Below are 14,306 nucleotides of genomic sequence, written 5' to 3'. Positions count from 1 at the left end.
TCTTACAGGTCAGTCCTGTAACCACCTTCTAGATACAGACAATCCCAACACTCAGTGTTGCCTCGAGGCTGCCCCTGCCCAGCTTCCCCTCCTCTCCACCATTCTAACTTGTTACTACTCCTCACTTTTGCCAAGCACGTCTGTATTCCTAGCCAAACAAACACTTTTAAAACAACAAATTTAAAAGTGTACTGTATTTACTGTTTTGTAGCCTGCTTTCTTTTTGTACCTTCTGTCATGACTATTTTTCCATATCTTTCATATTAAGTATTTTTAAATAAGTATTTTATTGGCTGTGTAATGTTTGTGTATAGATGAGTTTTAAAAATATTACTAATAACCCTGGCCGAGGTGGTTCGGTGGTTAGAGCATCATTCCATAACCAAAGGGTTGCAGGTTAGACTCCTGGTGCAGGCACATTCCTGCCTGCGATGCAGATCCCTTCCCCAGTCCGGGCATGTATGATGACCAGCCTGGGCACATACAAGAGGCAACCAATGGATGTTTCTCTCCCTTCTTCACTTTCTAAACACAATTTAAAAATGTGTGTGGGCGAGGATAAAAAATAAAATATTACTGTATTGTTAAATATTAGCTGCTAGTTTACTAATTCGCTTGGCCAGATTAATTTCCTTCAGGTTATGCACAAACTGGCTGCTTGGAGCAGTACGCAAAAGTGTGGTTCCTTGACCAGCACCATCAACACCCCCTGAAAACCTGTGAGAAATGCAAACTGTTGGCCCCAGCCAGACCTACTGAATCAGAAACTGTGGGGTGAAGCCCAGAAATCTGTTTAACATGCCCTTCAGGTGATTCTGATACATGCTAAAATGAAAAACAGCTGTCTTGGAAGGACAAGAAAGTTATCGTAGATTTTTACAATTATCCAATAAAACACAGGCTTACAAAATTAAACAACTTTTCATGAAACTGTTTAAGAAGCTAAATTGTTGAGTACCTCCCCATGGCTAAGGCTGAGTGAGAGACTTTGGGACCCTAAGCCGCTAAGGAGACAAAGCTTCTCTCCCTGGCAGGGGCGCCACCTTTGCCCCCTTTACTTCACCCTGCTTGGCCCCGACCTGATGACCAGTTAGCCAATGATGGGTAAGATTCCTCAAGGGAGGGATGGCCTAAGACAGGCAGGATCACAGGGGCCCCCAGGGAAGGACTTGGGGGGCTACAGAAAAAGGGGGTGATGGACCCTTGCCCCTTGGCTTTGACATAGCCTGAGTCCTCATTCTGTCTGGGAGAAGTCTCCTAATCTCTTGACTGCTTTACTTCCCCTGCTTGATTTAAGTCTGAAACAATGACAGAGGGTGGTGCAGACCTGTGCTGGAAAGGGTGGGCTCCCGCATGATCTGGCCTAAGAAGGAATGAATAAAATTCTGTAAAACCTGCTTTGCTAAGAATGCTCTCAATGTTCTGATAAGCATCTGAGCATGAAATGAGTTTATTTCCCAAAGTTTTATAGCCCTTTAGCTAACTGACCCTGACTCAGAATAAGCCCTGGTAGTTCTTTGTATGTCATCTATTGTTTGATCCTTACTGCCTGACAATGATTGATGACCTTTACCTGTATTCCTGTGCAAACTGAACCCAATAAAAGCCCATCGAGGAAAAGGCTCTGGGACCTTCTCCTTTGAGAGATCAGCCACCTTTCCTCCCCAAGCAGATGATGACTTGGTAGACTCATTCTCATCCACGGCAGATGAGGGGAGGGGGTGGCTCTGCGGGCGGAGCCCCCCCAGACTAAATGAAGCTTATTGCAGCAGAAGTAGGCACGGTATAAAACAGAATATGAAATGTGGCTAGTGAAAAAAATCAAGTACAAGGCAAAATAGTTCAAGTATGAACTGATGAAGCATAGCAGTAGTGGCGACAGAAATGAATGATTTTATTAAGAGTTATTATGAAGTAAAAACTCTCAGAAAAAAATTATGCCAAAAACAACTCCCAGATTTCAAGTCAGGAGAATGTAAAATACAGGTACTGAAATGGTTGGGAAGGAAACTGGCTAGTTTGTAGGATGAAATATTAATTTCATTTTGAATTTCTTGAGGATGTAGTGACATAAGTAAAAATATTCAACAGGAAGTGGGGAAAAAAGAATGGAACTTGAAAAAAGGTGATAACTAAAGACAGATTAGGCAGATACATTCAACATCACTGAGGCAACTCAATGAAGAATAACTGAGAAATAGGCTGCAGTCCAAAAGTAGTGGCCTGGAGTCAGCCTCGGTCTATAACTGTGTTTTGTTTTAAAGCAGTGTTTTAAAACTACAATACAAACATTTAAAAATAAAAAATATTTCACCTAAAAATGCAGTTTTCCAGCCTCCCAGAAAAGTCGGCAGTTATGGAAATCCCAGGTCCATATTTCAGAATGGCCACACTGCCTGGAATTGAGAAGCTGCTCTCCTCAGACAGAGTGATGCTTCCAGCCAGCCAGCAACATTCAGTGCTTCCTCCTCAGCCTCTGAGTGTGGGTGACCCAGCACAGAAAAAACATGGCAGAGAATCAAATACTGAACCTTCAAGAAACAACTACAGAGAAGTAAAATAAACAGGCAGCTCACGAAGCAAGAACCAAAACATGTAGTTGAGCAGAAGAGAAGATGAAGAAAGCAATGAATACTGTTAACAACTTAAAGATGAACCTCTTTGAAGAAGTGCCCTGAACCCATCTTCCTTTCTAACCCTGGCTCTCTCATAATGGTACTTTTCCTTTAAGACACTTATCAGAGTTGATAAGTGTTACCAACTATTACTTTTGTTTAAATATTTTCAGACTTCAAGGGTCTTACATAAGAAACAAGAAGAACATCAAATAGTGCAGGTTGGCTATAGGATAACGCAAGGGTGTCAAACTCATTTTCACTGGGTCCACACCAGCTGCGTGGTTGCTTTCAAAGGACCAAAGGTAATTTCAACTCCTTAATAGTTAAGTAGTTACATTTATACAGTCCTAAAATTATTACTAATAGCATTTACCTAGAACAGTGCCTCCCAAGAACATAAAGTATTGCTGAATTCATGAAGCACATTAGGCCAAATCTTGAAACCCAGGCTGGGAATCTTTTAGTTAATTCTGAACAAAGGAGTGCACCTTACCCAAGGGCTTCTGAGCAGAGGAATGGCAGGTGCCAAGGGAAACTTTAGCCACGATTAACAAGGCAGTCATGTGCAGGTTCAAAATGGGAGAGGTCAGCCCACTAATCACATTTCTGGAAAAAACTGACCAGTGATATATTTGAGAAGATTGCTCAAATTCCAATCATCAGGAAGAAATGAGGATCTGGAACATGGGAGAACTCAGATACCCTCAGGAATCTAGAACGATAATGCCAAGAAGTCAAAAGTGCAGATGCTGAATAAAGGTTGCACTTTTGTGCAAATTTATAATGTGTTGGTCAAAGTTCATTTAGTTTTTCCTGTACGGTGTGGTTCAAGTAGTGCTTAATTGTCTTTAACTTCATTAGGAACGATTTTGTTAGATTGTACTGTGATAGCTGTCATCAGCGTGCATTTTAAAAACTTATCAAAATTAATGAATTTTTGTGCAGCCATTTTAATATTGAAGATGGAAGGAAATAAGCAGTATTTTTGGCATATCATGCTTTAGTATTTCAAGAAAGGTAAAAACACAACTGAAATACAAAAAAAATTGTGCAGTGTATGGAAAACGTACTGTGACTGATCAAACATGTCAAAAGTGGTTCGTAAAGTTTCATGGTACTATTAACATTTTGTCCAAATAATTTTTCTGCTGTGGGGCTGTCTTATACATTGGAAGATGTTTAGCAGCACTCCTGGTGATTGCACCTGCGCTCTAGGTGTGACTTTACTGTTCGGCTCTGTCCGATGGTTCCAAGTGTTAATGCAGGTGCCTGCAAGTTCCAAGCCAGTGTGGTGGGCACAAAAAGTGGGTTGGAGTAGGTGTGCAAGCGTTGTGTGCAACTTTTGGGAATGCTGTTCCGTGCATCTTGAGCCAGCTGAGGACGTCTGGAAGCAGTCATTTTAGGAAGTTAGGCCACACCCCGAGTCTTGAAGCCTACTGTCTGCCCCCATGCAGACATCCATCCATCGCGTTTCCTCAGCAACTGAAATTCCTGGGTTTTTCAGCCTTTGAGGGAGGGTGCTATCTGGGAATGTTTCTTTTACTTAAGAGGAATGGCTGTTGCTTTATAACATTGTATCCACAGACCTGATTCTCAATAAATATTTGAAGAGAAATCCAAGAATCGCTTTCCTTTAAAAATACTGTGAAATTAGTGGTGCCTGTGCCTCTAAGCAGCTTGGTTGATACTAAGAAAATCAATACATGCCATTGCTGCTGATTTTTTGCATTTGTGGGCAAATGCCAAATTATTTGAGAAATAAATTGGGAAGTCACGTTTATTAAGAAAGTTAGCTGACTTGGGAAAGAATTTGTCAGTCCCAGAGTTCAGGTTGGCTTGATTCCACCCCACATTTCAAGGTGCAGACTGATTGGGTGAGTTCTGGAGTAGGTTTGGGGCTTTAGCCCTGGAGTGGATATTATCCTAGCAAAGCAGAGAACAGATCCCAAGGTCATTCAGACTACAATAGTCTAACCCACAAATACATTAAAAAATAGGGCATCAAAGGGAGTGTTACTGGGGAAAAAATAAGGTCTCTCTGCTGTGGTTGACATTGTTGGGTAATCCCTCAGGCACTTTGGCCTTCTTCTGTTCCCCGGCTCTGTCTCAATTTCCTCCTACCACACCTAGAAGTAGTGTATTGATCTTCTTAGTATCAACCAAGCTGCTTAGAGGCACAGGCACCACTAATTTCACAGTATTTTTTAAAGGAAAGTGATTCTTGGATTTCTCTTCAAATATTTATTGAGAATTAGGTCTGTGGATACAATGTTATAAAGCAACAGCCATTCCTCTTAAGTAAAAGAAACATTCCCAATAGCACCCTCCCTCAAAGGCTGAAAAACCCAGGAATTTCAGTTGCTGAGGAAACGCGATGGATGGATGTCTGCATGGGGGCAGACAGTAGGCTTCAAGACTCGGGGTGTGGCCTAACTTCCTAAAATGACTGCTCCAAGACGTCCTCAGCTGGCTCAAGATGCACGGAGCGGCATTCCCAAAAGTTACACACAACGCTTGCACACCTACTCCAACCCACTTTTTGTGCCCACCACACTGGCTTGGAACTTGCAGGCACCTGCATTAACGCTTAGAACCATCGACAGAGCCTAACAATAAAGTCACACCTAGAGCGCAGGTGCAATCACTAGGAAGGCACCTACGTTTGCTAGCTGCCCAAAACGTGACACGAAATTGCTCACGTGCCCCCCAAACTACACTCAGCTGTTAAGGGAAGAGATTGGGGTCGTAAAGGAAGAAAAGCCCTATGGAGTCAAGGCTGAGTGAGATCCAGAGTGGCCGAAAGAGGAGATGCTTCAAAGAAGGTGCCAGAGGGAGGAATGGCAAAACACGAAATTGGCCGGGGGCGCTGCGACAGGAACAGGACTCGGGTCTGAGTGTTGGGTCCCCAGTCCCGACACTGTTTCATCTCCGAGAGCGCAGCCGACGAGCCTGCTCTGCAGCTCGCTCTCTCCTCCACTCACTCACCTGGCAGAAAGGCCCGACATGTCTGGCTGCCTAATCACCGAGCACAGGAGAAGCAAACGAGCCGCCAGAACGCACCCACACGGTTCCTGACGCCTCACTTCCGGCCTGCCCAGCGCCACCGGAAACAGATGACAAGTCCTCCAGGTGACCAGAGCAGCCCAAGGCGAGATTTTACTCTACGGCACCACCGAAGGGCAGGGCGGGAGAAATTGGTTGAAATGGTTGAGGGCGGGAGTTGGGATCTGGGAGGCGGGAGGAATGGGTGAGCGATGGGCAGGCTCGGGGGGCGGGGCGGGGGCGGAGCTGGGCGCAGGCTGGGCTGGAGCCCCGGCCAAGAGCCAATGAGAGCTAATTGGGAGGAAAGAGAGTCTCTTCCAGAAGAGAATTTGTCTGAGAGAGCCCAAGTAGTCAACCTAGACTTGGCTTGTTAAATTTGACTAAAGGAAATTGACATGACAGAGTCTTATGGAATTTTAACCTTTTAAAATAAAAAATGTAAATTTAGGCCTTGGCTGGTCTAGCTCAGTGGATTGAGCGAGGGCTGTGAAAAAAGGCCTGCATAATGATAAATTATTCTCTCTCAGGTAATTACTGTGACGGAATGTTAAATTCAAGGTATTGACTTAAGATGCCAAGATATGATAAATATCAGCTACCAAATGAGCTGTGAGATAGACCACAACGCAACTTTCAAGGGATATACTAAGTTTAGTATGTCCTTAAACCTCTGACTCATTTCAAGGATGGGAAAATTAAAAATGTTATGAAGATGATTTTAGAAATAAGAATTTCATAGAATACTGTGGATATTGTAGCTAAGGACTTTGTAGCCCTGGCTGGTGTAGCTCAGTGGATTGAGTGCAGGCCTATGAACCACATGATCGCAGTTCGATTCCCAGTCAGGGCACATGCCTGGGTTGCAGGCCAGTTCCCAGCAGGGGACTCACAAGAAGCAACCATACATTGATATTTCTCTCCTTCTCTCCTTCTCTTCCTCTCTAAAGATAAATAAATAAAATCTTTAAAAAAAAGGACTTTGTAGAAAGTGTCACTAACTGGGATTTGAAGATCAATTCATTGTTTTTATTTGCAATTCAGTTTTTAAACAGATATGGGACAGCACTGTTTGACATCACCACCTGAGGCTGCCAGCATGTCTCATTCTGTGTACATGATAAGCAAACTAGTCATCTGATCCAGATGTTTTACTGGAAAGAACTTGCCTCAAGATCCAATTCTTCCCTGTCTGCCTAACTTCGTGTGTGTGTAACCTATGTCACACACTCCTGCTTAGTTTAGTAGTCCTGGGCAAATAATGTCGCCCAAGACCTTTTTCAAAAGTGTTTGTATCACTTCAAATTAGGATTTCTAGTTGCAGACAACCAACATAATGGAAAATATTTTTGCATATGATATATTTGATAAGGAGCTTGCGTCTAAACTATGTAAAGAACTATCACAATTCAATCATAAAACAGACAAATTGCCCAATTAAAAAATGGAGAATGGGGTCGGTGAGGCAGCAGTAGTGGCAGCTCAGCAGGTGGGTTGCTGGAGGTGAACAACCACATCGTGGAGGAGATGATCATGCTCAAGTTCAAGAGTGTGGCCACCAGAAATGAACCAGAAGCTATAGAAATAACATTTGAAGATTTTGATGGGGTCCTCTATGATATTCCAAATCCTAATGGAGGCAAAACAAAAGTGACAGACCACTTATATATGTCTTATATATAAGTCTTATATAGTCTTATAAGTCTTATATATAAGACTTATATATAAGTCGGGAACTTCAGGCAAATGGTGCTGATGAGTTGTTAAAGAGAGTATATGGGACTTTCTTGGTAAATCCAGAATCAGGATACAATGTCTCCATGCTACAGCACCTTAAAAATCTACCTGCCCCCAAGAATTCCATTGTGCATCAGGCTGGCATGTTGAAACGAAATCATTCTGACCCTGTCTTTGAAAAATACTTCCAGGTCTAAGAAGGGGGCAAGGAAGGAGAGGACAGAGCAGTTATTCCCTGTAGAAATAATGAGACCATGTATGTTGAGTCTAAAAAGGACAGAGTCACAGTAGTCTTCATCAGTTTTTAAGGGTGATGACAATGTGGTCATTTGAAACAGGAGTCCAAAGAGGGACACAGAGCCAGCCACAGTGCCCCTGAGGTCCTCCTCAGTCACAGGAACCTCCTCTGGAGCTGTAAGACACCAGTGCTACTGTGGGTGACAGCCTTCGTGCTGTTCCCTCCCCACACCAGTGCCGGTGCTCAAGACAGCACCATCAACCTGATCCGTACATTCCGATACTAGCTGCACTACCACATCAAGTGATCTAAAGCCAATATTCACACATGTCTGCAGGCAAAAACATCCCAATTCCTTAAGGTGCTAAACCCTGCAGCCCCAGATGCTGAAAAAAGTAGAAATGAAAACAATCATCCCGCTAACTCTTGGGAACAGAAAGTGGTTGGTAACTGAAGCCTGCAACACTTATTACTGGATAAGTGTAGCTTTTAATGTCACACCTCTTCAGATTCTTAGGAGATTCTCCATTTCTATTCCATTTTATGTGTTCAGAAAATAATCTGCAAAAGCAAACCATGCTTAGAAGAACTTTATGTTTTCCAAGAATTTTTTTAAAGAATAAAAAATGGGCAATGGATCTGAATAGACCATCCTCCAAGAAGATATACAAATGATCAAATGACTCATAGCCTTATGAAATGATGGTCCATGTGATTATCCATCAGGGACATGGAAATCAAAACAATAAAGTAATCACACCCAATAGGATGGCTGCAGTCAAACAGTGTTAGTAAGTGTTGGTGAAGTGATAATAAGTGTTGGTGAAGATACGGAGGAATTGGATTCCTCATACAGTGCTGGTGGAGCGTCACATGGCGTAACCATTTCAGAAAACGTCTGGCAATCCACCAAGTGATTAAACATAAAGTTACAACACAACCTTGCAATTCATCTCCTGAATGTATATATTCAGGAGAAAATGAAAACATAATCCACACAAATGTTCATAGCAGTATTATTTATAATAGCCTAAAAGCAGAAATAACCTAAAAGGTATCAAATGATGGAATTTTTAAGGGATATTTCATACAATGAAACACTATCTGTCAATAAAAAGAAATGAAATACTGATGCATGCTGGAAATGAATGAACCTTAGAAACACTATGCTATGTGAAAGAAGCCTGGCACAGAAGGCCACATATTGTATTACTCCACTAATATGAGTGTTTAGAATAAGCAAATATATAGGGACAGAAAGTAGACTAATGGTAACCTAGCATTTGAGAGGAGCAGTGGGATCATTGGGGGGTGACAGCTAAAGGGTACAGGGCTCCTTCTGGAGTAATAAATATATTCTGAAATGTATTACGGTCATGATTGCATTAGCCTAAAAGTATTAATTGTATACTTTAAGTGGATGAAGTGTATGGTATGTATATATGTTATGTCTCAATTTTTTAAAAAGAAATCTGATTGCTCCACAACCTCATCAACATTTTGTGTTGTTGGTCTTTTTAATTTTTAGCCTGTTGGTGTATTTTAATTTGGATATCCCTGATGTCTAATGATATGGAGTACTTTTTCGTGTGCTATTATTTTTTTGGTAAAGTGGCCATTCAATTCTTTTGCCCATATTTAAATTGAGTTACCATTTTACTATTAACTGACGTAGTCATGATTGATTGCTGTTGCCAATTACCCCAACATTTAGCATCTGAAAACATTATTACCTCTCACAGATTCTGAGACTCAGGAATCAGGGAGGTCAGGGAGATGCTTAGCTGGGTGGTTTTGGCACCCAGTCTTTCCTGAAGCTGTAATCAGGGTGTTGGCTAGAAATGCAGTCATCTGACTGCTCAACCAGGGGAGGCGGACCCACTTCCCAGCTCGCTCACGGGCCTGCGGCCAGGCTGGGGTTTCCGGCCTCCTGGGCCTCTCCTGGGCCTCTCCGGGCCTCTCCGGGCCTCTCCGTAGCGCTGCTCACGATGTAGCAGCTGCCTTACTCTAGGCGGAGGGATCCAAGAGACAGAACCACTGAGGCAGAGCCAGTATAGTATTAGTATTTTTTATAACCTAACCTCGGAAGTGACAAACCATCACTACTGCCTTACTCCACTGGTCACGCAGACCACCCTGTGGTGGACGGGGACTATATGGGCATGTGAGTAGTGTGAGGTAAGGATCATTGAGGGCTGTTGGGAGGCTGGCTACTACTCCTGAACTTTTTTTTCCTTCCCCTATCACCAATCAGTAATCAGTGCATACTAATGATTCCTCTGAAACATCTCTCAAATTTGCTCTATCCTCTTAACACCTCAAAATACCATTCTAGTATCCACATATAACTCATTCCAGGTCTAATTTTTTTCTCTCTCTCAACCACCATATCCTTCAATTCACTGTTTTACTGACAACAAATCTTCCAAAGATACCACTTTTGAGCAATTATTTGGCTGCTAAATAACCTCACAACTGTCTATAGCTAGATTGTTCAATACTACACACATGTGGCCATTGAGCACTTGAAATGTGTCTAATGCAACGAAGGAAGTGAGTTTTTAAATTTAAAATTAACAACTGAAGCAGTACAATCTTTTATATTGTTTATACATTAAAATACTATTTTAGATACACTGGATTAGGAAAATATATTATTAAAATTTACTTCACTTGTGTTTTTATTTTTTTAATGTGTCAATTAGAAATTTCTAAATTACATAGGTGATATTATTATTGAACACCAGTGGTCTGTAACATTATATATCACAGAAGTAAGGTACTTAACAAATTAAAACACAGTATAATCAGCATATGAGAGATCTATTTCTTGTCTCCCTTTGCCTATCTATTCTATTGTTGGCTTAAGATTGCAACAGAATGATTTGGAAAAGTGGCACATAGGAGATACAATGGGTGTGGTTTAAGAAAAAATTTTTATTTTGCATGTAAGAAATTTGAAGGAAGCCTCTTTAAGTTCTATCTTGAATGCTTAAGAAATTAAAAGACTTTTAATACATTATACCCTAGGAAATTAATTTCATTTTCATATTGACCACATAGTGTCCAAAAGATAGATTATGAAATTGTTAACAATTCTAAAAATAAAACTAGGCAAACATCCCAAAGCAAAACACACAAAAGAATATGCAATCAGGATGTAACATTTGAGATAACAAAGTGTGCAACAAAATGATTTTCCAAACTAAAGAGTATCAGTGGGAACCCAACAATAAGCTGATTTTATAGCTAAAATAAACACGAAAATATTCAGGAAAGCTTACAAAGGGAAGGAAATGACTCACTGATAATACCTTTGCTCCAGAGGATAACCTTTGTACTGAACAGCACAGAAGTCTGCACCTCATCAGCAGGGGCTAAGTTGGGCAGTTTGCTTACAAATGTTCGGTTGCAGGGAAGGGAAAGGCAATGCAGTGTCCCTTCCCTGAACTTTTTGCTTTCAGATTCCAGCCTTTAATTCCCTTGAGCTGGAAACTCAAATTTTAAGGATTCATGTACTTCCAGACTTTGATTATATTTTCAATCCGGCAAATCAGTAAGCAGCACTCCTGTGAAAAGTTAAGTGGAAAAAACAAGATAACTTGCGTTTTATGAAGTTTAACATATATACACTCTGTGTGTATGTGTGTGTGGTGTGATGCAATAAAAAAAAATTACTCAGACCCAGTGAAACCTTGTTAGGGAGAAGCTTATACACCCATGTATTGCAAAGTGACTATAAATATATCTGCATGACTTGTTCTAGAAGTATATTCTTTGATTTAAATATCTTAGCTACTTGTTGTCCTCAATACTACATTCAACTCCCCCTAGTTTATATAATTTAGTAAACTTGCACTTTAACTTAAGAAAAACTCAGTTTTAAACATTTTATCACAAATTTTAAGTATTCCTTCCATAAAACTTTTTCAAAAATCATAGACATGCTTTGTCTTCATGAGAATGATTTAATCTTTTCTAAAGCAATTATCAATGATTTATATTAGTGACTTAAAAAAAAACACAAAAGGCCCTGGCTGGTGTAGCTCAGTGGATTGAGCGCGGGCCTGAGAACCAGACGATCGAGGTTCGATTCCCAGTCAGGGCACATGCCTGGGTTGCAGGCCAGTTCCCTGCAGGCCAACTCCCAGCAGGGGACACACAAAAGGCAACCATACATTGATGTTTCTCTCCCTCTCTCCTTCCCTCCCCATCGAAAGATAAATAAATAAAATATTTTANACATTTTATCACAAATTTTAAGTATTCCTTCCATAAAACTTTTTAAAAAATCATAGACATGCTTTGTCTTCATGAGAATGATTTAATCTTTTCTAAAGCAATTATCAATGATTTATATTAGTGACTTAAAAAAAACACAAAAGGCCCTGGCTGGTGTAGCTCAGTGGATTGAGCGCGGGCCTGCGAACCAGACGATCGAGGTTCGATTCCCAGTCAGGGCACGTGTCTGGGTTGCAGGCCAGTTCCCTGCAGGCCAACTCCCAGCAGGGGACGCACAAAAGGCAACCATACATTGATGTTTCTCTCCCTCTCTCCTTCCCTCCCCATCGAAAGATAAATAAATAAAATATTTTTAAAAAACCCACAAAAGTAAGATTGTGCAATATGGTGCTAGGAATCTTTTACAACTAAGTCAATTGAAAGCTAGTCCTTGTGTGGGCAACCTACCCTTCCCCCTATTTGTTAACTGCCTAATCTCCCCTGCTCAGGTCATTTAACATATGCCTAACAAAAGAGATGCAGGGGGCAAATGCTGCAAAACTTGCTTTAATCCAGTGAACTACAGTCAAAACCAAGTTCAAGTTCCCAGCAGCTGGTGTCACTGGCAGCCATGCAATGTTGATCTGTGTAACAACTGGTGACTTCAATGCTAGTTTGTTTTAATAGTAAAGGCTGACATTGCTACCGTTTCCCGTGTAAAGGCCTTGGCTAATGTGTCATTAAAAGTCACATTTCAAGGGAATATTTAATACATGGTGAAATGCTCATTGATGATAATTAACCAACAGTTTACAAATATGTTTAGTAGTATTTGTAAAAAAAATACACATATATACACAGAGAGAAGATGGAAAGTTATACTCTAAACTGTTAAGGGTTATAATATTTGAGGTGGGTTTTGTTTCCTTCTTTATATATTTTCAAATTTTTCAAAGTTTCCACAAACTTTTCTTTATAATTCATTACTTTTATAAGGAGAAAGTATCAATTAAATATAGTTAATAAATTTTATTTGTAAGTATAAATATTTAAAATATTTTTAAAAAGCGAATTTTGGCAGAGAGCTGTCCTATTGCCATTAAAAACCTATGCCATTGGCACAGTAGCCCAAAGAAGGACGAAGGAAGAAAACAGAGGACCTGGAAATAAATGTGGCCTGGTACGTCAATGAAGTTAATACGTGATACACTGGTCATTAGGGATTAGTGGGAAAAGGATGTCTGTTTAATAAGAATCTCAAAAAAATTAGCTAGCTATTTGGAGGGAAAATCAATTTAGAGCTTCTCAAATAACATCCAGATTATTAAAGACTTAAGCGTTAAAAATCAAACAGGAAAAATATTAGGAGAACTATAAGAATATTGACCTAATATTTTGGTTTAAAAGGATATAGGCATAAAAAACAAAGGTCTGTAGATGTAACTATGTAAAACATTTTTAATTTTGCCAATAAAAATCCTTCAGTAAAATTAAAAGGCAAACTAATACAGTTATTCACAACAAAAATGACAAAGTGTTGCCATCCTTACTATACTGTTATTTGAATTCAACAAGATAAATAGTGAGACTACACTATTGCTAGTCTGAGAGCTCTGGGGGGGGGCCAAGGCACAACTGGATTGTTTAACATTCATATCCATCAGTATAACGCTCAGATACAGTACAAGGAATTAATGTGTATTGAATAAATAGAGTGCTGGTTAACCGCGAAAGGCCACTGAAAGTGGGGGCAGGAGGAGGAAAAAGGAAATACAAATGTCAAGCAGAAATGTAAAATATGCTTCCAGTAATAAAAATGCAACTAAAACTATGACAAGAAATTAGGAGAGTGTTTGTTTGTTTGTCTGGGTGTATTTGATAATACACGCCATAATGAGACAGGCAGCATCATTCAGAGTGTGGAGAGTTTTGAAGAACCATTGGTGGTCATATTCTTGACCATGTAGTTCTAGAATCTAGCCTAAAGAAATACAGTAGATATTTGATGTTTATGAAGGATACATCTTCTAGACTCTTGGACTCTGCAAATCAGTGTTCTTATATTATGTTCCAAGGAGTCCTAGGGTCTGCAGGCAAGTCTCAAAGATGAGGAAGGATGTTCCCCTAACCTTGCATGTGACTTTTATCTCATTTATATATTAGGTCTGATATAAGAATATTTCCTTAAAGATTCCACTTATAACATCAAAATTTGAACACCACTGTCCTGCAGTATATGATTTCTTCAATAAAGGGCAATGGAGCGTTACTTCTCTAAAAGTACCAGAGAAGTGAAGAACAATTGCATGTTGCATCCACAAACACTGGCCTCAACAGTAACTCAAATTCTAGCTTCAGGAAACTTGTAAATCATTCTATAATTACATTGCAAGTAGTCAAAACCTCAGATGCAAAATCTGACACTAGCCAGGGCCTGTTGCATAATAAGTAGA

General features: G+C 40.3%; 1 protein-coding gene and 1 pseudogene across 4 annotated transcripts in view; one reads left to right on the top strand and one right to left on the bottom strand.

Annotated features, from left to right (window-relative positions):
- The window catches only part of HIBCH (3-hydroxyisobutyryl-CoA hydrolase), an 83,189-nt gene extending 77,344 nt beyond the window's left edge, over positions 1-5,845 (bottom strand). For all 4 annotated transcript variants that reach the window (XR_005066093.1, XR_005066094.1, XM_037043760.1 and 1 more), the window contains exon 1: positions 5,604-5,845. Coding sequence is in view for 2 of the 4 variants with exons in the window: in XM_037043760.1 (XP_036899655.1) it covers positions 5,604-5,623 (20 nt within the window). In the remaining 2 variants the exon portion in view is untranslated. The remainder of the gene's footprint in view (positions 1-5,603) is intronic.
- Positions 5,732-14,306, top strand: part of LOC118985877 (actin-related protein 2/3 complex subunit 2-like) — a 12,977-nt pseudogene continuing 4,402 nt past the window's right edge.

This window comes from Sturnira hondurensis, unplaced genomic scaffold (assembly GCF_014824575.4).
Source record: "Sturnira hondurensis isolate 20B ecotype Veracruz unplaced genomic scaffold, ASM1482457v3 Scaffold0004136, whole genome shotgun sequence".
Classification (NCBI taxonomy): Eukaryota; Metazoa; Chordata; class Mammalia; order Chiroptera; family Phyllostomidae; genus Sturnira; species Sturnira hondurensis.
This window is presented reverse-complemented; position numbering and strand designations above follow the sequence as displayed.